The sequence below is a fragment of the Ciona robusta genome, chromosome 8 (assembly GCF_009617815.1).
Source record: "Ciona robusta chromosome 8, ASM961781v2".
Classification (NCBI taxonomy): Eukaryota; Metazoa; Chordata; class Ascidiacea; order Phlebobranchia; family Cionidae; genus Ciona; species Ciona robusta.
The window spans coordinates 2,135,097-2,159,478 of record NC_143242.1 but is presented as its reverse complement, the minus strand read 5'-3'; the positions used below and the strand labels follow the sequence as shown (position 1 = coordinate 2,159,478).

General features: G+C 32.3%; 2 protein-coding genes and 2 long non-coding RNA genes across 19 annotated transcripts; 2 read left to right on the top strand and 2 right to left on the bottom strand.

The window, feature by feature from the left end:
• Nucleotides 1–938: 938 nt before the first annotated feature.
• Nucleotides 939–6,008, bottom strand: LOC149732173 (neuronal pentraxin-2-like). Its single transcript, XM_089883506.1, has 7 exons — nucleotides 5,660–6,008; nucleotides 4,752–4,847; nucleotides 4,490–4,564; nucleotides 3,401–3,475; nucleotides 2,566–2,837; nucleotides 1,785–1,963; nucleotides 939–1,723 (listed from the first exon to the last, which is right to left on the bottom strand). Exons 1-7 carry the CDS (start codon nucleotides 5,808–5,810, stop codon nucleotides 1,552–1,554), a joined length of 1,020 nt encoding a protein of 339 aa, XP_089739632.1. The 5' UTR covers nucleotides 5,811–6,008; the 3' UTR covers nucleotides 939–1,551.
• Nucleotides 6,009–8,549: 2,541 nt separating this feature from the next.
• On the top strand, nucleotides 8,550–10,119 carry LOC149732172 (uncharacterized). The gene is made up of 3 exons (XR_016385584.1): nucleotides 8,550–8,710; nucleotides 9,482–9,556; nucleotides 9,628–10,119. It is a non-coding gene; the product is annotated as an uncharacterized LOC149732172 (long non-coding RNA).
• Nucleotides 10,120–10,938: 819 nt separating this feature from the next.
• Nucleotides 10,939–24,337, top strand: LOC149732170 (uncharacterized). 15 transcript variants are annotated; one of them, XM_089883482.1, is made up of 36 exons: nucleotides 10,939–11,074; nucleotides 11,133–11,389; nucleotides 11,450–11,536; nucleotides 11,784–11,959; nucleotides 12,278–12,461; nucleotides 12,649–12,730; nucleotides 12,991–13,148; nucleotides 13,467–13,634; nucleotides 13,992–14,096; nucleotides 14,354–14,432; nucleotides 14,860–14,928; nucleotides 15,023–15,073; nucleotides 15,293–15,343; nucleotides 15,601–15,651; nucleotides 15,871–15,912; nucleotides 16,142–16,192; nucleotides 16,379–16,429; nucleotides 16,536–16,586; nucleotides 16,666–16,713; nucleotides 17,275–17,391; nucleotides 17,575–17,616; nucleotides 18,092–18,289; nucleotides 18,482–18,541; nucleotides 18,999–19,180; nucleotides 19,435–19,519; nucleotides 19,798–19,951; nucleotides 20,382–20,565; nucleotides 20,733–20,821; nucleotides 21,060–21,181; nucleotides 21,263–21,404; nucleotides 21,622–21,724; nucleotides 21,968–22,038; nucleotides 22,225–22,368; nucleotides 22,516–22,618; nucleotides 22,988–23,133; nucleotides 23,651–24,337. In XM_089883482.1, exons 1-36 carry the CDS (start codon nucleotides 11,020–11,022, stop codon nucleotides 23,670–23,672), a joined length of 3,780 nt encoding a protein of 1,259 aa, XP_089739608.1. In that variant the 5' UTR covers nucleotides 10,939–11,019; the 3' UTR covers nucleotides 23,673–24,337. The 15 variants fall into 15 exon arrangements, with proteins under 15 accessions (XP_089739608.1, XP_089739612.1, XP_089739609.1 ...); XM_089883486.1 differs by lacking the exon at nucleotides 15,023–15,073; XM_089883483.1 differs by lacking the exon at nucleotides 15,871–15,912.
• On the bottom strand, nucleotides 14,964–21,455 carry LOC149732171 (uncharacterized). Of its 2 annotated transcripts, XR_016385586.1 has the most exons (5): nucleotides 21,320–21,455; nucleotides 20,715–20,862; nucleotides 19,873–19,935; nucleotides 18,979–19,092; nucleotides 14,964–16,583 (listed from the first exon to the last, which is right to left on the bottom strand). It is a non-coding gene; the product is annotated as an uncharacterized LOC149732171 (long non-coding RNA). The 2 variants fall into 2 exon arrangements; XR_016385585.1 differs by having other exon boundaries at nucleotides 18,979–19,935.
• Nucleotides 24,338–24,382: the final 45 nt, after the last annotated feature.

Below are 24,382 nucleotides of genomic sequence, written 5' to 3'. Positions count from 1 at the left end.
GGCACGTAGTTGTCATAGAAATCTTTTTTCGTCCAACATTTGGTCTTAGTTTTTTTTACTTCTCAGTTCTTAATTGTGTTTTAAATCTACATCAAACGAGTCAAATAAATTACTAGTAGGCTATATATGTTTATAAGTTTAAAAATAAGGTGCATAATATTTGATCATAATCATATAATTCTTGAAGATTAATATAGTAGGGTGGAAGATGGAACATCGCTTCATACTTGCTCGTCCTCATTGGTAGTAAACTAAGAACATGCAAAATTAAAAAAACGCATAATCACGACTCCTATACAGCGTTGGTATTTGTTTCGAACACGATCAGGATAATTGAATATTATGTGCTAAATGTCACGCCTCACTTTACTATATGTATATTATGACTTTTTTTTAAAAAAAACATACTATGCTGACTGAAAATATCTGCTATGCTGACTGAAAATGCATACTATGCTGACTTATTTTCTCGTATTCGTTAATTTTCTACACTTTTATATTAAAACGTTCATTGTGTCTACGTGGTACCTATAGCCTACATACTGTACCATTTTCCTTTAATAAGTGAAGAGTCAGCGTAATCTGGTATGTCGCTCAGTTCAATCAAAAAACATTAAAGATTATATTTTAATTTTTTGATATATTCACAAAGAAGGAGCATTTATTATACCAAATCCTAAATAAAATTTAAATTTGCATAGTTTAGAAACTAAAAACAGTCCAAATTCGGGGATTTGAATTTTTTCTTATGGGAAATCCCATCATGCATTGTGGCAGGACCGAATTTTTTAGTCCAGCTGTTTTGTTTAGGCGATTTTTGTAGCTGTTTCGTTTTTTGAAACTTTGGTATTCTTACATTTGAGCATCTTTATCCATATACAAGTTTTTAATTTTCCTTTGTTATGCTCCTTTAAAAACACCATACATTTAACAGTTAAGAATGACAGCGCTATTTATTTAAAACTTGTAATAAATTAAGCTGATTAATCGCATCAAACTTTAGTATTATTAATTTAACAATACAAACACAAATTATCATTTATTGACGTGTCCGGTCCAGGCGAGAATTGCTATTTTCCTAAAGGAGACATGGAGGATATCTATACCAAGGGATATTTGTATCTTAAAACCACCGCTATTTTGCTATAGTAGGGTGGGGGGAGATGGGAAACCTTTAATACATAATATCCAAATAGCCTGATCGTGTTTTAAAAAATTAACAACAGTCTGTGGAAGTCGTGAGGATACGGCTTTATAATTCATTGAATGTTCTTTGTTTACTACCAAATGGAAAGAGAAAACTAAACGAAAAGGTGTCCCACCTTCTTCCACCCTACTATATATATACATCGGGTAGAGAGAATATTCAAAAGAACACCAGCACATATGCACAGAAAAAAACAAACTTAAAAAGTCTATATGGTTTCTGCGTATAGGGTTTTAGGCACCAGCCACCGCACGAAGTAAGATTAAAATCAACATAAACTGTATGTACATATGTTTATACCATTTTGTTGCATGACACAACTATATACATTGCTTAATTAATGTTCACACAGGAGGACAATCTTCCATTCGATATCCCGCTGTTCCATGCAACTCAACTTTGTCCAACGTCATCGTTATTGCGTAGTCACGTGGGCAAATGCAACGGTGCGTGACGTCGGAAATCTCCGAAGCGGTCAAAACACGCGGCCAGATTATTGGACTGGATATTTGCCCGCTGAAAACAACACAGTAACGCCAATCACAAATGTGAGTCATATCTTTGAATATAAATTTACCTAAACGCCTGTGAAGCTTGTAAATCACCAGCGTCGAATTGGTCTTGATCTTGACCAAGTATCAACGACCCCCCACCTCTTACATAGCCGCCAGTGTAAGGGAAACTCCCCAAATTATTACCGTTAATGTAAACTCCGAGTTGCGATGTTTGTGTGGAGAACCAAACGCAAAGGTGAGCCTGAAACGATTACACATTTTTTTACTTTTTTACTCCAAATATATATGGTGTCAACCTTTTTATTGTGTTTTTAGTTCGCACCAAAAATATTGACTTACAACAAAGATTTAACAAGATATATTTGCTTTACATAGCATATTACTTTATATACAGATATGACATGGTCTTACTAAAAAAATGAATACAAAAAATATATATAACAAATCAGTTGGCAGGGTATTTTAATTATAACTGAATGATTCTTGCTTCGTCCTCGCGTGGACGGAAAACGACAGTCTGTACTAGCACGGTTGTTCCGTTTCATATACAGCTCATCTCGTGTACGAGTTACCACTTACATAACTTTGTGAATATTATATATGCGTATATTGTATGGCTTACAATTTAGATTAGGTTGGAACAATTGCCGTTAAGTGTCGTGCCCAAGGAGACATACGCCTACAATAGTAGTAGCGACGAGCCTTGAACCCATAACCTTTGAGGATACGGTTTTATAATTCTTCGAATGTTCTTGGTTTACTATCAAATGGGACGAGAAAATAGAATGGAACGGTGTCCCATCATCCCCACCCTACTATATGATAATAACGACTTGTTCTCACCCATTGGTTCATGATTGAAGGAAACGTAAAATCTTTGACATGTTTGTTCTCCAAATAAAACGCAATTCTTCTTGAATTCATGAATATTATAAGTATTCCGTTGGCATGCCCCGATCTGGTCGCGTAACTGAATAAAGAACTGTCAGTAAAATCGGACGTGTGCACCCACATGCATATTGTAGCGGAATTTAGCTGGGGAACGTAATGTCGATACCGAACATAATCTGTGATTTGATTCAATCTTGAAAAGTTGAAAATGACGCTCGGGCAACCTTGAAGGAGAAAAGGACGAGTATAATTATTTTTTAATTTAAAAGTTTGTTCAAATAAAAGTGTTAGTTTTGTAAATGTTCAAAAACACTGGAGTTGTGAGTGATCGAGCTATGTCGTTATTGTAAAGCGTCTAAACCGTAATAACAAGTTGCCGTAGCATATTTACTTTAAAGCGAGCCTATGGAACTTTATTTCGTAGTCGTCCCAGTTTTCCAGTGTTTCTATATAGTATAGCATTCTTTATCATCATTTGAACGATGAAAAGAACATTTATGAATAAATATATATTATATACCTTAACATATATTAGCACTATATTATTTCGCGTGGCAATCGCCCGTATTCGTTTCTATCATGCGGCAATGTTTAGAAAAAGCGTATATATTCCTTGACGACTCAGATCACAACTGTTGGCATTGAATTGAAACACGCAACCACGGCCTATACTAGAGATATCTCTAGTAGGCCGTGAAGCAATGTTTAGGTAATAACACAGCGAATATTATCAGATAAAATTTAAGGTAAAAGTTTCCGTAATATACTGATATACATACTTACTTACCATCAGCATTAACTTGTCGAATTTCATTTCGAAGAGATTCCAGTTCTTCACTGCAGTTGTATTCATTAACATTTACTAAACCATAAAGTAAAAAAAGGTATTAAATGTTCCCTTATTTCTGTACAATATAATCTGAAACGCCGTCACTGCAATAACATACGCAATTGGTATTGCCAGGCGGGGTAAAGTAGGACACTTTTTTAAAATTCTTTATTCGGTCCCCCCTTTAATAAAAAAAACGTTACTGGTTTATTCGACAGTATTCTCACGACTATATAAACCGCGCGCCAGCATATTGAAATATATAGAAACAGTAATTTTCAATGGGTAAAAAAACAGTAGGTTACACAATTAAAATGCTCTGAAAATCGAAATTTTTAAGTTTGCAAGTTTGAATCATCAATTCAGTATTTTAGTGTAATAAAACAGGCTGAAATATTTCGTATGCAGTTTGATTTTTTTTTTGATTAAATTAGTTTTAGTTTTGTGGGAAAAATGAGATATAGTAGGTTGGGGGAAGATGGGACACCTTTAGCACATAATATTCAAATATCCTGATCGTGTTTTAAATAATTAACAACGGTCTATGGAAGTCGTGAGGATATGGTTTTATAATCCTTTGAATTTTCTTTGTTTAGTACAAAATAGGACGACAAAATATAATGAAAAGTTGTCCCATCTTCCCCCACCCTACTCTATATACATGATAAAAATAGACAAGGATAAATTTGTTTTAAATTCTGGTTACAGTGCGCACGACAGGGTTATTTTTTTTTGTTATGTGTTTCGTTTTTTTTAAAAAAAAACTTTGGTGGTACGTTTACATCACATTTGAGCATCTCTATCCATATACAAATTTTTATTTTTCGTTTGTATGCCCTTTAAATTGTCCCCATCGTATTTTCAAATTGTGGTTTACCGGTTTATGATTTTAGTAAACTGATACACGCAACCTTTCAGTAATAACATTGTGAACATTGCGTGCATTTATATAGGATAAGTAGGCTAACTATTGTATTTTAGTTGGTGTTGAGAACTAGGCCATCAGGGTAAGATCCACTAATCTACTCAGTATACATACTTACTTACCAAGAGCCGTAAATTGTCGAATTTCATTTCGAAGACGTTCCAGTTCTTCATTGCAGTTGCATTCATTTTCATTTTCTACACCATAAAGAACATTTACCAGCGTTGACCAAGTTTTAATATTTTTAAGGGGTTTTGTTAAATACCTACTTGTAGGTCATAACAATAAGCTAAAATAACAAAACATTAGTAAAGTTTATTCCTATAATATATGATAAAGTAAGAACAGCGCATGTAGAAAATTATACAGAACTAGTATTTACACCTGTTCTGGGTCCAGGAAGGCCGCGAATTCCCTTTTCTCCTTTAGGGCCAGCTTTACCACGCACCCCGGCTCTGCCATTTAGTTGAGAAAAGAAATCTGTCAACATTGAGAACGATAACAAATAGTGCTGTAGGTATATTCCTTTTAAAAACTAACTAAATGTTGGTTTAATTAAACTTACATCGTATTCTCTAGAAGAAGCTTTTGGTTTAACCAGTAATAGGAAAAATAAGAACAGTGATTAATGCATGTATGTAACTTACTGTATCCTCGCGTAGCCGGAAAACGACAGTCGATATGGTTATAACACGGATGTTAATACACTTCGTGCCAGCTTACGAGTTACCATGTATGTTACTTTGTGTGTGATTATTTTTGGGGGATTTTTTCTTTTTTTATGTGTGGCTGATAATTTGGACAACCCATTAGTGACCATTGGGTTAGAGCAATTGTTATTAAGTGTCTTGCCCAAGGACACATACGCCCACAATGGTATAGCAGCGACGAGCCTTGAACTTATTACCTCTGGGTTACAGGCAGGCGCGCTAACCACATCGCCACGGCGCCGGGCCATGTTATTCTTTGTGCCATATTATTCTTTGTAAAAAAATATTACATGTCTATTTCATACATCATACCACTCACAAGTTAATAGTTATGTAAACACCACTATTAACTCACAAGTTAATAGTTGTGTAAAAAACCGAAAGGTTAAATGCACCAAAATGTAATAATAAGTTAATAGTTACAACAAGTTTGTTACTATGTATGCAACTTAGTGGGTAATTATTTTAATTTTTTTTTTGTAATGTCAGGCTAACAATTTAGACAACCCATAATTAATACTTTGCCATGGCGTTTGACATGTGTACATTTGTAACATTTAAATAGAATGATTGTAGACTTACCTCCACTGTTACCAGGTAGTGCAGACAAACTAGACACAGGTGCGCAAATTTGAACTTGGTTTGTATTGGACTGACACCCACCAGTCGCCAAGATATGCTTGCATGATATAAAGATCAAACAACCAGTTATTGGAAGAAGCTTCTGCAACATTCTGCCTTGTATTTAAATATTCCTGTATTTTGGTTGATGCTATTCGTGAAGTTTCCTCATATACACAATTTAACGTATTCAAACAACAAATAAATCGGCAGAACTTGAAGATAGGTACCACATACGCATATATAAGTGGAAACCTCGCTAAGAACGCTGCAAAATAAAGATAAGTCGTGTTAGAGGTTGTTCAAGCATGAACTTCATATCCTACCCATAATTCTCATGCGTTGGCATGACCAGAACGTCATCGCCGCTCGTCTCCAATTACTGTTTTGTTCGTATTTCGATCAGCGTAAATACGGTTTCTGCGTCACCATCGCGTGCAAGCATAGTTTGGAATTTGTTTTTCAAGTAGCATGATCTCCAACACATAGCTTACACGTTGTCCTCGGTTATTGAGCACGAAAGTGGTTATCCTCCTTTTCGCCGAACAGTTATTCTTGTTGTACTTTGTCATAACTTTTTAACATACCTTAATTCTTAATTTTAACACACATATTTTTTAATCTATTGACCGAAATCAAATAATAAAGTACATCCATGAATGTTGAAATATTTTCAAACTTAAAATCGCACAATTACCGAGTATTTAACGACTATATGATCAAAAGTGATGAATCTAAAATGTATCTTAAAACTTAGTTAAATCATTGTACTCTATGAATGGGTTGCTAACTTAGCATAGTTTTACAAACCAAAGTGCATACAATCGTCTAATTAGCGAGTAAGTAAAGATTATTTTTCCGTTTGTTTAAAAACACCAAATCTGAAATAGCTTAACTTTAATTATTTAATTTTATGAAATTGAACATTTCTAGCTAAGCATATATATATAAACCATATAAGCATAGTCATATAAACGTGTCCAAATATTAAGTAAAATAGTATTACAATACTCACAAGCAAAGTAAACTCCAACATGCCAGGGTCCCGGTAGTAACGCAGTAATCGGTATAGTCGAAACAGCGACTATACTCTCTGGGAAGTTGGCAGTAGTGAGATAAGGAATCTACACAACGATTGTCATTAATCGTAAACAAAACATAATTTTAGTTAATCATGATATTAATAAAATTAACTTCTAACGTTAGCCCAGCTTAGTCGATCGTAATAGGGTAATTAAAATTAGGCGAATTATATTACGTGCTTACTTATTAGAGCTATGCTCTCTTAGATTGATGGATAGTTGAGCACGTTAGTGGTCTCATAGATCCTTTTTCGTCGAAGAGTTGTTGTTGTTGTTGTTGCTGTTTTTTTCGTGACTCTTTTTCGCACTTATCTCAATTCTTAATTCTAGCATTTTTCTTTATTCTCTTGATAGAAATCAAATCATAATACTTAAAATTTCTAGACTGAATTTTCAGATTTAAAACCGCACGATGAGCGATTAATTAACGATTGCTTTCCTTATGCACTTTACATAGCGGAAACACTGTTTGGGAGTTTGGCGGAAAACGACGGCACGTGTTGTATCCACACAACGATTCACGTCTGAATCAAACTATTAGCATTTAAGTGGGGACGCATTAAATGCACTACTCTTATACCGTATTATCATTAATCGTAATTGAAACATTATTTTTAAATTAACACCATATGATTAATATTAACTTCTAACATTACCTAATTACTGCGTGATTACGATTTGTCAAAATTCATGAAAACAAACGTTTTTAAGCGACGACAACGTTAAGTAGTGTAAGTTTACAATAAACACATGGTACAGGAGTTGTACAAAGCTTATTTACACATATTCTTTACCAATCACTCAATCCTCATACGTCATAAGTTTCATTAGTTATAATACATGTATAAATACATTCTGCCTACTGCTTCACAGTCACCAATGGCGACTAGAACTCGTTTTGTTGGTTACTTCAGATTTGTTTTTGATCGAGCCCAGTCGACCGTTGTAGTAAAAGGATTAATTAATATAGCAGGGTGGGGGGAGATAGGACACATTTTCATTTTGTTTTCTCCTTTCATTTGATAGTAAACAAAGAACATTTAATGAATTATAAAACCGTATCTTCACGACTCCCACAGACCGTTGTTAATTGTTTAAAACACGATCAGGCTATTTGGATATTATGCGTTAAAGGTGTCCCATCTTCCCCGACTCTACTATCTTATGCTAATTAGTTTAAAACGTGCTCATTCATTAGATCTGTGATCTCTTGTTTAATATAAAATGTAACTTTCTTTTTTTGCGAGCCGGTGTCGTGATATATTTGTTCCTATTGATATATGTGTACAGGACGCTATTGTGCATGCACCGAGACGCTACTGCGCATGCGAAGTAGGTCGGAACAAATACAACGACCACCCGGTTCAAATTTATTACGACCCTTCGTTGAAAACGTTCCAGAACACGATGTTTCCACGTTGAATTTTTAATTTAAAGTCAGCCGAACTGAGATGAGTAGGCCCTATGTAATTTGTAGCTTAGAATAAGCAAGTACCAATAACAAACTTATTATAGATTAGTTTAATAGGTATGTTTTACTTAATTTACTAACACTTTTCTCAAACAAGATGCCTTACATATATACTGTACTTTCTCGTCCATTGCAATATTTTATTGCTTCACCTAAATCATTTGATCAAAATTATGTTTTTTTGTATTCGAAAGTTCATATATCTGGGGATACCGACAAACTACGACGTTTCATCTTTGCTACGATCGTTGTGGGGAAATCCCCTGCAGTAAAAGTTAATATTTATTCGCCGGTAAGTGTGACTATGCAGAGACCATAATAATACAACACAGCTTCAGTTGACGCGTTTTATAAAATGTTTATAGAGTGCATTTTCTTGTCCTTTTATTTAATTGATGTCAACGTTATGGATAAATTATTTATCTGCTGCTAATCCTGCTGTTGTATCGCAACTCAAAGGTATAAAACAGCTTAACAAATTTCCGAGTATACAACTTTATGAGTTTATCCTGAATGAATGAATGTAACTTATTGTATCCTCGCGTGGTCGGAAAACAACAGTCGTTATTACACGGGGCTACAGCTCGTGCTAGCTAACGAGTTACCATGTATGTTACTTTGTGGGTGATTATATCTTGAACTATTGTGCTAATGTTTAACTACTTGCTTTTACAACAGCAAAACTATAAATCTTGATAAATTTAAAATATGGTTAATTATAAATTCATTGTCCGGCGCGGGGGTGTAGTGGTTAGCGCGCCTGCCTGTAACCATTAGGTAATGGGATCAAAGCTTGTCGCTGCTACCATTGTGGGCATATGTGTCCTTGGGCAAGACACTTAACGACAATTGCTCCAACCCAGTGGCCACTAATGGGTTGTCTAAATTATCAGCCATACATAAAAAAATGAAAAAATCCCCCCAAAAAAATATTCACCTACAAAGTAACTTACATGGAACCTCGTAAGCTGGCACGAGGTGTTAAACCCGTGTGATAACGACTGTCGTTTTCCGGCCACTTGAGACTAAAGTAAGTTACATTCATTCATTCATTCATTCATTCACAATTATTTATTGTTACCACTTTTCCCTTGTTAAACCTCGTTTCATTTATAGATTAAGCCCAGTTTACTTGAAAACAATTTAACACCTAATGCTAGTGAAAAATCCACTAGCTATGACATACACCAACCCCTAACCACATCTGTAATGTTTTGCATTATTTTTCAGTTTTCGCCATGCATTACAAGAGGACTGTATACTGGTACCCAATAAAATCATTTTGTGAAATAAATAATGACGAAGGTATAAATAATATGGTTTTATACAAAGTGACTGTGTTTCACACAACAATATTTGCCTTTGTATATTAATAGTGTTTGTTGTGAAAGTTGCAAGAAATGATTAAAAGGGGAATTTACTATTGAAACCTAATTGCACAATCTGCTACAAACTTTTATACCAAAAAAGCAAATAAGTTAATTCACTCTCTTTAAAAGTTATTGCTTAGAAGTGAAAGCCATTGCCTCACTAAGGAATTACAGGTTTCCCTACTTGAACAAAGATATTTTGTTGCTAATTTTTCCAATCGCTTTTCTCAAAATAAAACATACTTTCATTTTTTTTACTTTTGTGTATTATGATTTTATATTTATATTATGTTTTTTTTAAACTGTAAATTTGTTACGTTTTAAAACTTGATAACTATAACGTCCGCTAGTTTTAGAACAATAAACATATATACAGATGACATTTTCATGCATTAAAAATATTTAAGTAACTGTAGGCCATCCTAGCTGACAACAGCTGACTTAGATATAGAATATGTAAAAATATATATGATGTATCTTTTTTTGATTTTGACTTCCCAATAAAACTCACATTTTCTGCATATGCACACATTTTTTTATTTATATTTTTGAATAAATTTCAAACAAATTTAAAGCTTTGTTTTTTTTACCTTTATGATGATGTATGTAAGTGTTTGTTAAATTTTGTACCATCTATGGTTACTTCCCTAATCAAATATTTATTATGCATGAAACTGCAGTAAGTGTTTAGTGCCATTTATAGAAGATTGCATTGTTAAAATTGAAATAATATTGAAATACAGTTAAACATACAGATAGGAGTAGATGAGTTTATTTTGTAATTATTATCCATTCAACTTCTTTTCTTTTAAATTAAACATTACACCAACATTGTATTTGCTGAAAGTAAACACAGTGAATTAAAAGTGTGTTTGTTTTGGACTGCTAGTTCTTTCGTGCCTGTTACCCTTGTGAAGACTTTATCAATGGGTAAACATGCAATAACACTTTAGTTAATAATTGAAAAAATTTATAATGCGGGGTATAAATTGTTCATGTGCCTATAAGCTCATAGCTAGATAATTTTTAACAGCGATTCAATACATTCAGTTTGTACTAAAGAAAGCAGGCTAATAGTACAATGAACCACATTAATATATTGAGTTAGATTTTAAATATTTGAAGTGCCTCAGCGTTTTCGCTAATTTAACGATGAATCATGTCAAGTATGTAGTAAGTGAAGAGTGCTTCAATCAGTTCAAGTGTCGTTCCCTTGTCATCCTTCTCTATGTTCAGTTAGCGAATGTTGAGGTTAGGTCATATGGTTTTGAATTTTTGAGTTAGAAGTTTAATAAGAAGAAAAATTGTAAACCAATTACTAGTTTAATGTTCTTTAGTATAGCAACTTGTTTTTAAAGAATTTTTTAATTTGAAGTTGGTTAAAATAATGAAAGAAAGATGATAAAGATATATTTTCTGTTGTGTTTGATTGGCACTTTGCACTACAGTAGAGGTAAAGTACTTTGTTATGTTGTACATTGGTTTTTATCCTAGTAATATGCTATTCTCAGGTCGTGTCTGTGACGTTACTACCACCAGTGGTTCTGTATACGAATATGCTCCTGCTAACAGCACAGCATGGGATGGTGGAGTTGAAGGAACTAATGGCGTTGATTATACACTTCAATTGGATCCAGAGCTGGCTAAATATTTTAGCTTAAGTGGAGATACGCTTATTGTAAAATCTGGTGTTAATATCACTCGTGATGACGATAAAATTAAGGGAGATCTTCTTTGTTCCTTAACTGCAACTCCGGGTCCATCAATAGTAAGTACCTTACAGTATCAAATATTGTTGAAATAAATTATCGGTTTATGCTATTTACAGGACAGTGGTATAGAAATTACGGTAAAAAAGATTAATATCAATCCACCAGTATTTCAAGGAGAACCTTATGCAACATCACTGGGTGATGTAAGTATTATTTATTAATGTAAAATATTTATTATCGATAGTCAATATAGGGAAACAATAGTCAATTTACCATCGGTTTTCTGTTACACCAACCTTGTAGCTGCTTCAGTTACTACATCAATTTGTGGGTTATTATTCTTTTAATTTTTTTCTGCAAAGTTACTGAACAAACTAACTAAATAGACATAGATAAATAGACATAGAGCTGCAAATATTTAGCAAATTATTAAATGTATATTCAATACAGGGAACAAGTGTTGGTTCACAAGTTATTGAAGTTTCAGCAACAGATGAAGAAGTCACCAGGGTGACATACTCAATTATTGACCAAACTCCTGCAGATATGTTTGCACTAACTGGTTCAAGTGGAATAATAACAATCAAAAATCCAATTCAGTCCTTCGAAATGCATAATATTACCATGTAAGTTGTGTTTATGTGGTTGATTATTTGTAGAATACAGCTCACATCGTAACAATTCCTGTGGATAAAAATATGTTTGTTAATAGATAGTTGATGGTGACTGAACCATAATAATAATTCTTTACTAATGTGCTTTTAAAACTTTTCACATGTTTTAAACAATACTTATTCTTGTACAAATAATATAGTTCAAGTTCCACCTATTATGAAAACGACATTGGAAAAATCTCTTTTTTATGCTTGCGTGTTTTTTCATGTTTAATTATTAAGTGAATTATTTTATATTTATGTAAATATAAACGCTTCTTTAATTTTCAGATCAGCAACAAGCACTGGATTTAATAATGTGGGAGGTACTTTGATACAAAACACTGAAACTGTTGTTCGTATTACCATTACTGATGATGATAATCATGCTCCTCAGTTTCAACCAACTGTTGAAGTTGGGAACATTCTTGTTCCACCATTATACACTGCAACTGTGGTGTATGGAGAAACTAATGTAAGTAATTGAAAATAAAATATTTTATTTGCATGTTGAAAAATTTGTAGTAGCTTTATTGAAACCTTTAGGTTTCACTGTAAGAAAAGATAAAGTTTTTATTTTAAATGCATAAAATTGCAAAAGAAATTAAAATTAAATTTTTTAACAAATTTTTAAAAGTTAAACATACTCTTACATTTTAAAGGTCAATTTTACGAGTTCATCAATAGAAGCTAAAGATTTAGATGTGAAACTTAATTCCGCAATTAGATACGGATTTGTGAATGGTAAATGGTATATTTAAAATATGTTACATGTTTTATTTAAAGTTTTCTTTAAATAAAATTTTATTGATTGGTTGTCAGTGTTTTTTTGCAATTACATTTTGTATCCAGATAAAATAGCAATACGTTATTGTATATTGTGCAGTAAACTAAAAGTAAATTTATTCTACTGCATGGTAGGATTTTAAACAAAAGTCAATTACTAACTTTTCATCTCACATGTTTTTATAAATAAACTAATTTTGACAATATTGGAATGATAGGTGATCCTTCTACATACACTGAATATTTTCAAATTGATCCAACAACTGGTGCCGTATCAATGAAAAAAGCTTTGGAAGCAACTTCTGGAATTACTAAGTTTTCAATCTCAGTGTCAGCAACTGAAGACACAGGAAAGTCTTCATTAACATACTTAACTGTAAGTCATTGTATGGAAACTTTATTGTTGAAGCTATAGATTAATAGTTTTGTAATGCTTAACTCAGTTTGCTGGGTATTTGATATTTTAGGTATATTTTATTAGTTTGATAAACTACCAATAAACGCAGGTGGATAAAACTAAAACAAATGTTGTTAGTTTTGTACAGCCTACTTAATGGCTTTTAAATTTGTGACAAAAGCTGAAATCATTTGATACACAGAGTATATTGTACACTAAAGGCGCTGTTTTCTTGTTTACCTTTTAATATATTGATCGGATACAAATGTTAAAGTGAAAATACAATGTTTGTTTTAGATTGATGCTGTTATGTCTGTTGACCAACACAAACCTATGGTAACTGTTTCATCTTCTGCAAGTATTGGATACATTCAAGCAAGTAATGCTAACTCAATAGCATATGTAACTGAAGATGAAGAAGGAAACACACCATTTCAATTTACAACCACTGATGCCGATAACAACGTAAGCATCTCTTTTTTTCGCTGGACACTCACATATAGAAGTACAGTTTAAAATGATAAAATATATTAGCCACTTTTTGGTAGTGGTACACCACGTACTATCTTACAGTTTCACACTTAACTTTGTTGATCATAAAAGTAATTATTATATCTTATTAAAGTGTAAAATTTGTGTTTTAAGTTACAAATCTCAGAGAAAAATGCTTAAAACTATACAGAATGATCTTGAAGATACGGATTTAATCTTGAATAAACGGCAAGTCGCTTAGACATGTTTAGGGCAATGTCCTCATCCTCCTTTTATATTTGCTGGTCTGATACTTGTCTGCCCTTTAAATATATGTTTCTTAATTCACAGGGAACTTTTATCTATGAAGTCACTTCACCTTATGATGTCACAAAAGCTGGATATCTAATTTATGACCCTCTGGGTACAACTACTACATTTTCAGATATAATAGAGGTATAAATACTTACATAAATGAAACTTATTTATCCTGGTGTTGCGGACAACGCTTATATCACAGATTTTCCCCGTTTACGAATTACCACTGTAACTTTGTTGCTAATTTTGTTTTGTTAATGTATGATAGACAATGGTAGAAGTATCGTTAATTGTCTTGTACAAAGACACATTTGCCCCCAATGATGGCAGCATCTACCAATTGTATTGCTTTTACTGGTATCAGTTGTGTTTTTATTTGTCAATTCTTGTTGTAGATTGTTGCAGTAAACATTGATGTTGACGTTGCGTCTCCAAATCGAAGATCGGATCCCGTGTCCATTACTGTCAACTCTGGTAAGTGTGCAGTCAGGCGATGAAAATTAGTTGAAAAACTGATTTGCAGAGTAAATGATTTTGCTGCAAGGTGGCGGCTATGCACAGTGGCTTTGCAAAAGTTTAGGAACTTTAGATTTAGATCAAGAATATTGTACTAAACACATTCTTTTAATACTTCAACCAAATTGTCTGGTTGTAACACATTTATTAATTCGCTTATTTTTGGTGATTGTAATTTTTCATAAAATAGCGAGTGGAGTGGGTGCGTTTTCTATAAAACTAAAATTGCGTTATAACAATTTTGATTTATCATAAAGCAAACATGCTTTAGACATAGCTGTAGCTACGTCATTGCTTAACCAAGCTTAATTAAAATACTAACGTACTTATATAGTGAAACTGCCACCGGTAAGTTTGTTCTGTTTAAGTTTGCCTTAAATATTAGTCACAACTCCTGAGCCAACTACAATGGAAACAACACAGCCGGCAACAACTGAAGCAACAACTCAGCAAGGTTTGAAACATTTTTAATTTTATTACAATACAACAACATTGTTCCATCCTGTAATTTGTTATTAATTCACACTGCAATATTTTTTTAATTGTAGTAACAACACCGTTATTAACTACAGAACAAGTGACTACTGAAGCCACCACAGGTGTGAGATTAGGCATTCTGTTTAAGCTGCTTTTTACAATTTTAGGTTGTGGCAAAATAATTAATCATCGGTAGAGGTGAAGTTACAAAATTAGTTTAATCTGTAGTGAAGATACGTACATTCTTTAGTAAATATAATTTAATGAAACCAAATTAGTTAGTTCTATTTTTAATTAAAAGTAATTGCAATGTGATCAAAATGTTCTTACTTTAATTGTAGTCACAACACAACTATTAACTACAGAGCAAGTTACTACTGAAGCTACCACAGGTGTGGGGAGAATTCATAAAACAGCTTTTTGTTGCTAATTATTTTCACTTTTTTGCTAAAAATATGATGGTAAAGTTAGGTAAGGTGCAAAAGGGATTTAACCCATAGCTGAAATACATTAAAGCATTACTAATTAAACCGAAATTGTAATTTAACCAAATTAAATAATTTTATAAATTTAAGTCAACTTCTATGCAATATTTTCTCATTGTGTTATTAATTTAATTCACACCGCAATATAGATATTTTAATTGTAGTCACAACACCGGTATCAACTACAGAACAAGTGACTACTGAAGCCACCACAGGTGTGATATTAGACATTATGTTGCTTTTTACCAAGTAGTTACAATAAAATTAAATACACAAAGGCAAAATTTGTTCAAATTTAGACAGTAGCTAATATAAAAAAAACTTTAGACTTGTAGAAGTGTCTTGCTTAAGACATTAACCATGCATGAAGTTAACTTGGTTGATAAAATATATATTGTTATAACCGTGCATGATTTTCACTGCTTTAATTATAGTAACCACACCTGTGTCAACCACTGAACAACAAACAACACCGGGTCCGTAAATTTTAGTATTTTCTGGCCATAGTTTAAAAAAATGTTGTTTAAAATAGGTTTATGAATTTTTTAATGATTTTACAACACTTATCTTAACTTTTTTATTTTTTTTTGTAATGATTTTAACACTTATTTAAAATTTTGCAGCTACTAGTTTTATGATTGTTCTGACTGTACATTGACTTTTTTTAAAAAAATGTATATTTTATCATTTTTATTTTTTATTTAGTTACAACTCCAGCTTCCACAACTCAGCAGGTTACTTCACAAGCCACCACAGGTACATTTGATGCTTTAGTTTCAAAATTCACTTTAACTTTGCTTTTCATTGTAAATGGTCTATTGTTTCAAAAAATATAGGCATTTACAATACTAATAGTAATACTCTTGAAAACATTGTGACCATTTGGTAACCAGATTTTGCTAGAAATACACATTAATTCTTTGTTTAATTTTTCCAATACAGTGACAACTCCTTCATCTACTACTGAGCAAGTTACTACACCAGCAACTACAGGTAATAAAAGTTACTTATTTGAATGTTAGATGTGTAGGCGTTGCTTGTAATTGTGCTGGTGGCGGTGTAGAGTAATTTTGCTTATTGTCATTTGTTCTTCAATCAGTGTCCACTCCTTCATTATCAACCACCGATGCAGTTACTTCAGCTGAAACTGGTAAATTAAAATGTTAATTAATTTGGCTTTGCTGAATTTATCACATGTTGCATTAATTAAACTTCAATTGCCAATACAGCCACTACAGCTCAAGTGACAACACAGCAGTCAACGACAGACAGTACTGGTAATGTAACCAATATCATGCATTGACCTTAATTCATATTTATCTTGCAAATTTATTGTAGTTGGAAAATAAATTTCTATGGTTGTCATTTTCTTAAAATGTAGACATAGGGAAAGCATGATGTTCACATTGGATAGAAATATATTGAACACCTCGTAAAGTTTGCGCTTTGGTAAACAAAATTCCGCCTATTAATAATTAAGCTTAAATGTGTTTTTGAATGGAAGCAGAATTCCGCTTCTTGTGAATAATGTTTAACACAAAGTTAAAAAAACAGAGGTGTATATTTATGTACTAAATTTGTAGTTAAGTATTTACATACTCCTGATTTAATTTGAATAACTTATCTTGCTAGACTGTTGAATAAAACTTTTTGGTATACCACTCTAAGGCACGTGTATGAAACAGAACACTGTGTTATAACTACTGTCGTTTTTTGGCCACTTGAGGTTAAAGCAAGTTACATTCTTTCAATCGTTAGATTTGATTTTCTCTGCATATTCAGTAGCACTTGTTAGTAATACAAGAAGGCTAATTAAACCTTCCCATGATTTTAATTAGTTGTTACAAGCACTGCTACAACACCAGAAATCACTACCATTCAAACAACTGTAGTGACAACCCAACCACCTGACACAACACAAGCCACAACCGTAGGCCAATCAACAATTACCAACGGTGCATAATTTATGTAGTTTTATAATTGGTTGGGATAGCTATTAGCTTTGTTAATTTGGGTGATATTCTATTATTCTCTCTGCAAAATTTAGTTACAATATATTGGCAGTAGTTAAAAATACCCTTTCTGTTTAGTCATTATTAATGTTTTATCAACATACATACATTTTTTACATTTTATAGGAAACACACATCCCAGTAGTACAGGTCTTGCTTCAACAACAGGTGAATTACACAATTATTTGTGTTTTAATTACCCAAATAATTTAAAATTATTTTTTTTTCAATTTTAGCAAGTATTAATATTACCATTATGTGAACTCCAGCTTTGAATATTTACAATAAAATTGTCCCGTCTTTTAGTGCTAATCATTAATTATTGTTTCCTTTATAACCGAACACTTGTGTAATGTGTACAGTTTGTTTGGCTTAAGATATCAAGTATATACGTGTGGAGTTGATTCAATATTAAAAAATACACCATTGGCAAATATTTTAAATGCACAAATACCCTTTGTTTGTAACTTTAATAAAATCCTATCTTATGGTAGGCACATAACTGTTTAATAAAACATAAAACATGATACGCGAATGATTCTTTTTATAGTTCAACAAAATGTTTATATTTTTCTCTGTAACATGCAAAGTGTGTTTTTGATCAGTCACAACCATTTTAATTATTATTTTTATAAATAATCAGGTGTACAAAGCACATCACCCACAGTTGTAACACCCACTGCCACACCAGCAACATCAGCTGGTATTTCAACAAACACTGTAATTACTGCACCAAATACAACTTCATCTCAAACGGTTTCTATTCAAACCTCACCTGCAAATCCAACCAATAATGGTGTTAATACCACTGCAGCCGCAACCAATAATCCACATACCACAGGTAGAATAAAAAATTGGAAGCAATCAAAACTAAAAATTTGTCACAATTAGATGTTTGGTGATTGGTCATAACATTTTATAATTTTAAACAGTTATCGAATTATTTGATTTTTCTTCCCATGTGTTGTATGTTTTTGTTATTTACTGTGCAGCTAAACAAAAGCATCCTTATTAAATATTCTCTTTTTACAAGTGTCTACTTCAAACATTCCATCTCAACCATGTCCAGTTGATACGACAACCAAAGGCAATGGTAAGTAATTTTGTAATTTTTTTTACAGCTACTTTTCTATATTAATTTGTTTCCACAACTCCAATAATTTTGTGTTCTTCAGTTTTCATGTAGTGAAATAAAACTGTGAAGTGTGTAGGACTTAATGCTTTTGTTTGCTTTAACCTTTCTGTTCTATGTTGCAGGTTGCAGTGGATTATATTTCTAATATTAGTTGTTGACTTGCATGTTGATTTGTAGAGTAGCATCTTGCATGCAAATATTTAATTTAGCGTAGTTATGGCCGTAAACATAGCTGCAATGCTATAGCTTTAAACAGTAGTTCTGCAATAACACCTGTTTTAATTAATCATGTGTTAATACAAGTTTTAAACCTACAGTACTGAACACATGTGAACATGTGTTTGTTTCTGTGTTAGCAATCCAATGCAGAGTGTTATAAGATATTTAGGACTCACACTTTTTTTAAATTTAACAGGAGTTCCAGTTGGTGATCAAGTGTCAGCAGTTACCTTGTATGCCGTCGCTGGAAGTCTGGGTGCGGCTCTCGCTATTTGCTTGATCATCATTGCCTATTTATTATACAAATATTGTCGGGAACCAAAAGATGTGGATGATGATAAGTCAGATGATGGAAACAAACCAGAAAGTGGAAATATGGTAAATAATAATTTTTGGGTTTTGTAAGTAATTTATAACACATACCATGCACATATTTAGTCTTTAAAAACCTTTTTAGCAGATTCCACAGACAAAAAAACTGATCTTTTTATTTTATATTATGCTTTTGACCAAGGGTAGCTTTTAATACACAAATTCACTGAAATTTATTTTGAATAGTTAAACAAAATTACCAAACAAGCTTACTGTAACAAGTATTAAAATATTATAACATTGGTGTATTACATTTTCAGTCAAGTGAGCAAATTATAACGGTGACCGGCTATTCAAATGGGGCTTATGATAAACATAATGAATCAAATGATGGAGTGTATACAGGTAAAGCAGAATTCAAATATTCAGTTATTATAGATATGTTATATTTTTGCATTTATTTATAATTTTTATTCTTGGTGTGTTTGGTGTCGTTTTGCTGTTAAATTTCAACCTTAAAATTGTTTTAGTTAGTTAGATCTTGTTAATATGATAATGAAAATGTAAACTCATCATTTTTTTCCTGTTTACTAAAGATCCAATATACGTAAGTAAAGAAAATTAACTTAAGTTTTTAAAAAACCCAAACTTGTAGCTAAGATATCTTTTTAATTGTTTTGTAGAAGTGAATGAGGTAGAAGGAAAAGAGAACGACAGTGGGACAGAGATAAATGAATATGATCAGGATAGAAGTTCACCTGAACCTGAACCAGAAGAAGAAGAAGAAGAAGAAACATCTCTTCCTGAACCTTTTGTTCCACCTGAGGAGGAAGATAGGTAATTTAATTGGTGCTTGGTTTTATCACTATCGTGGGTGTTTCTGTCTTTAAGAAAGAAACTGCCATTGATCCCATTTAGTAGTCACTAATGAGTTGCTTAAATTGTCAGCTAAATAAAAATAAAAATAAATAAAAAACATTCACCCACAAAGTAACATATGCGGCAACTTGTAAAAAGTCTTGAAATAGAACACTCATGTTGTATATTGGTGTTTTGACGTGGATAAATAAGTGACATTTACTCATTCATATTAATAAGTTTTCTCCCTTTAAACGAGTTAACAAAGTATTAAATAAAAACAATGAATATTTTACAGAAGTAAATTACTGTGAATAGGTGTGACTTATGTATACAAAGCAAAGAAAAAATAAATGGGAGGTAAAACTTCATAAACTGTGTATTGGGAGACATATTTTTACTATTTCAGAAATTCGGAATTGGAGTTACCTGCAGGAGGTTTGGTGGCTGCTGGTATTGCTGGTGCTGCTGTTGCAATTGCAGATGAAGTTGATGATAAAGATGTTTTGCCGTTACCAGTTAATGAAGATGATGCGCAAGATTATGGAAAAGCTTATGTAAATGATGATGTGAGACATGAAAGGATTTTAAAGGTCGGTATTTTAAATATGGTTATTGTTTGCAAGATATTTTACCAGAACATAGTTGAACTCAACATCTTGGTTTAATATAAAGGTGGAAAAAGGTCCATTTATTGTGTTAAAATAAACAGCTTTGAAATAATAATATAGTAGATGCTTACTTTGATTTCTCTTTATAGACGGGATCATTTGGTTCACTTCAGTTAGTTACCATTCAAAAGTATGGCTCCGAAAGAAGGGATAAACTTTCTGTTGTTCACAAATACAAGTAAGATGCCATAACACATGATGTGATACTGCACTCATGTTCTGAAATGATGTGATTAACATTCAGTGTGGTAATACCTAGACATATTAAATACTAAGAGTAAGAAAATGTATTGGTAATTGGGTAAAGCAAAGTTTAAAGTGCTAAACTTTATGTTTTTGTTTGGAATAAATATTGCAACTTCAGTGTTATTTTTATCATTTATGTTTTTTAAAAAAAAGTATACTTATTTTAACAGGCTTGCTAAGATATCATATACAGAGAAAAGCAGTGTTGAAAGCCGAATTGTTTTGTTGGAAAGAATTTGTGAGCAAGAACATAACAACATTCTGCAGTACTATGGAAAACATGAAGATTCAGGTTACTTTTCCTTTTTTTATAAATATGAATTGTTTTATCTCTTTGCATGTTTTAAACTTTGGTTGTTTTATCTAATTGTAGATGAAATACATTTTGCTATGATGTATGCTGAAAAGGGGAATCTAAGAGATCACTTACGATCTCATGGACATGAACTCTCTTCCTCACAAATTCTTTTCCTCATATCAGGTGCTGGAAAAGGTTTGCAATATTTGCACTCGAGGTAAGTAATATAAAAGCTGTATGTGTACATTAGTAAATGATTTACTTTGTAAGTGGCAGGGCAGTAGAACTGTTACGTTACGTCAATGTTTAAAGGCTAAATAAAGTTGCTGTTGACAAACGAATGAAACTTGGTTTCGTAATGGTATCTACAAAAGCTATTTGCTTTTCCAAAACCCCTAGTAAAGAAAGAAAAATTTTAACTATTTTTACTTTAGAAACATCGTGCATTGCCATCTTCAAGCAAAATGTATTATGTTGGACAATCAACTTACTCCACTTGTTACTGATGTTGAAAATAATGAAATAGCGAGCATTAAGGTAAAATAAAGTAAATATGAATGTTCAAAAAAATAAAAATTGCAAGACAAAACTTATTGCTGCAGCACCAACAGCTTTAACTATAAATATAAAGTAACAACCAAAAGTATTGCCTACATAGGAATATTAATTCCAATTCACAGTACAGATGTAATATGTGGCCTATAAATAGTTTTGTTTGCAACATATTATTACTCTATGCGTCAATAAAATCTGGCTCATATATTTTTTAATATCAAATAGGTTGGGGACAGGGAGAGGTGGCAAGCATTAGAAGTATTGAACAATGAACTGAGTTCAAAATCAACTGACATGTAAGTTTGTTTAATATAAAATGTTAAGTACAATATGCAATCACAAACACAACAAGAACTTATTTAATTACACATCTGTACCCTTCATGCCCTACCAAAAATTGACTTTTGTAGTTGTTTAAAAATAAATAAAATCAATTTCTGGTAAATAAATATATCATCTAACATTATCGTATTTATTGCTAGTTGGTCATTTGGAGTTTTAATGTGGGAAGTATTGTCACTTGGTGCAGTTCCTTATGAAGACCTTAGCATTGCTACCGATCAAATTAAAGAATATTTGGAATCAGGGCAGAGACTTAGGCAGCCCGCTGGTTGTTCTGATGCTGTGTAAGTATTTTATGTGATGATTATTTGAGTTCTACCAATGAGCAACTTCATATGGCTTAAATATTCACTTATGTAGCTGATCACATATTACAGTATATGAAACTGTGTGCTTGTGATCTATCTTTCAAAAGCAACTTTTTCCACAAGGTTTAAGGTAATGGAAGGTTGTTGGAACGAGAGGTCAAGAATGAGACCAGATGTTTACGTCCTGAATGGAAGCCTTGATGAGATGTTGACACAAGATCATGATGTAAGAAAATTAAGTTGTAGGAACTAAGTGCTCAAATAAGTATAATTTATAAAACACCTAACGCACTGTAGAGTTGAATAATCAACTTTGCTTAGTGGTTAAAGTGCATTCATTGTAAACAAAGGACAATCAGTTCTAGTTCTAATGTTGCTACCATTAACCGGTATTGAAATGTCTTTGAACAAGACACTGGACCCCAGTGGTTACTTATGGGTTGCCAAAGAAGCCAGACACACAAAAAATGTAAATAACATTTGCACACCAAGTCACCTACGTGGCAAATAAGTACTGATCATGAGCTTTAATGAGATGTTATTTTATTTTGTCACATTCAAATCCAGTAAAAAGTATAAAAAATAAAATTTGTAGGAACATTTTACAAATCAAAAAGTTCGCCTTGGTAAAGTATCATCTAGAGTGATGCCTCTGTCTATTGGCCACAAGTTGCCACCAATAGCTGGTGCCAGGTTACCCCCGATTGAACCAAAGTTTAATAAATATGTACCTGATGAAAGGTATCGCTTGATTGCATTTGAATGCAATGACACTTCGATCCACTCAATTTGCATGAAACATTTAGTATCTCGAGTCGACAGCATCATAGCTTTAGCTCCTAATCCGATTAAATTCTATAATACTGCCAGGCCAGTCATAAAATGCAAAATCGTATTGGCAAAACCAAGGAATAACTGTTAATAACTTTAAAAACTACCACAAACTACCACTCTGAAGCATTAGCATTTGACAATTTCATCATTGGTAATTATGTAAGTTAACTTAACTATTATTAGATGTTTTTTCACAAATAAACATTGCACATTATTTGCTTTTAATAAAAACGTAGAATGCAACATGTATTTTCACACTCTCACACTAAAATCGGCAACAATCACCACACAGCACATGCATGAAAAACACTATATCACTCCACTTGTGTACTCAGCTTTGTTTTTATGACGTTACAAAAAAGTAAGCTGTCTTTTTAGTGCCTTACCACAATTTTTTCCTATTTTTTACATTATTTTATTTTAGGAGCTCATCAGCATGGGAGTAACTTCAAATGTATCACCTGGTGATGTTACAATTGATGTCTCAACTGATCGTCTTTATCCAAATCTTGATCAAGAAGAAGATTTTACAGCGTTTTAGTTTTGATATACTTCTCTCGTGGACAATATAGAAATAAATCGGTCGTACATCACATACTTAAGCATTTGCTTTGACGGTTCACCTAATTCAAAAGTATTTTATTTTCATTGGTTTTTTAATATTTTATTCATTTTAGCTTGTTTAAAAATTTAATTTTAATAATTTTGTGTTGCTTCGCCTTTGCCATTGTTTTCATGTTTATTTCTTCTCAGTTGTAATTTTTTCAGCTGTATTCTTTTGAAGTGTTTTGATAATGTAGCCTTAATTATTACTAAACTGGAAGCAAAAATTCGATTCAGCAATTTGTTTGTTTTAAACATTGTGCTTTTATATAAATATATAAATTATTTTCTGCAACCGTTAAGCATTTAGATTAAACTAATTGTTGTGATTGCCCACACAATTCATTTGCAAGTGTTGTGGGCGATTTACTTAAACGTAGCCTGCGTTATTTCTTAAAAATTGGGTGATATTGTTTTTATTTCATATCATGTTGCTCGTTACATTGTTACTAAAATTTTGTAACCCTACTGCAATTAATTTGGTAATAAAATAGTGCAATCAAATAAACCTTTTATTTGCTTGGTAATATTAAAATATCACAAAATATTTTTA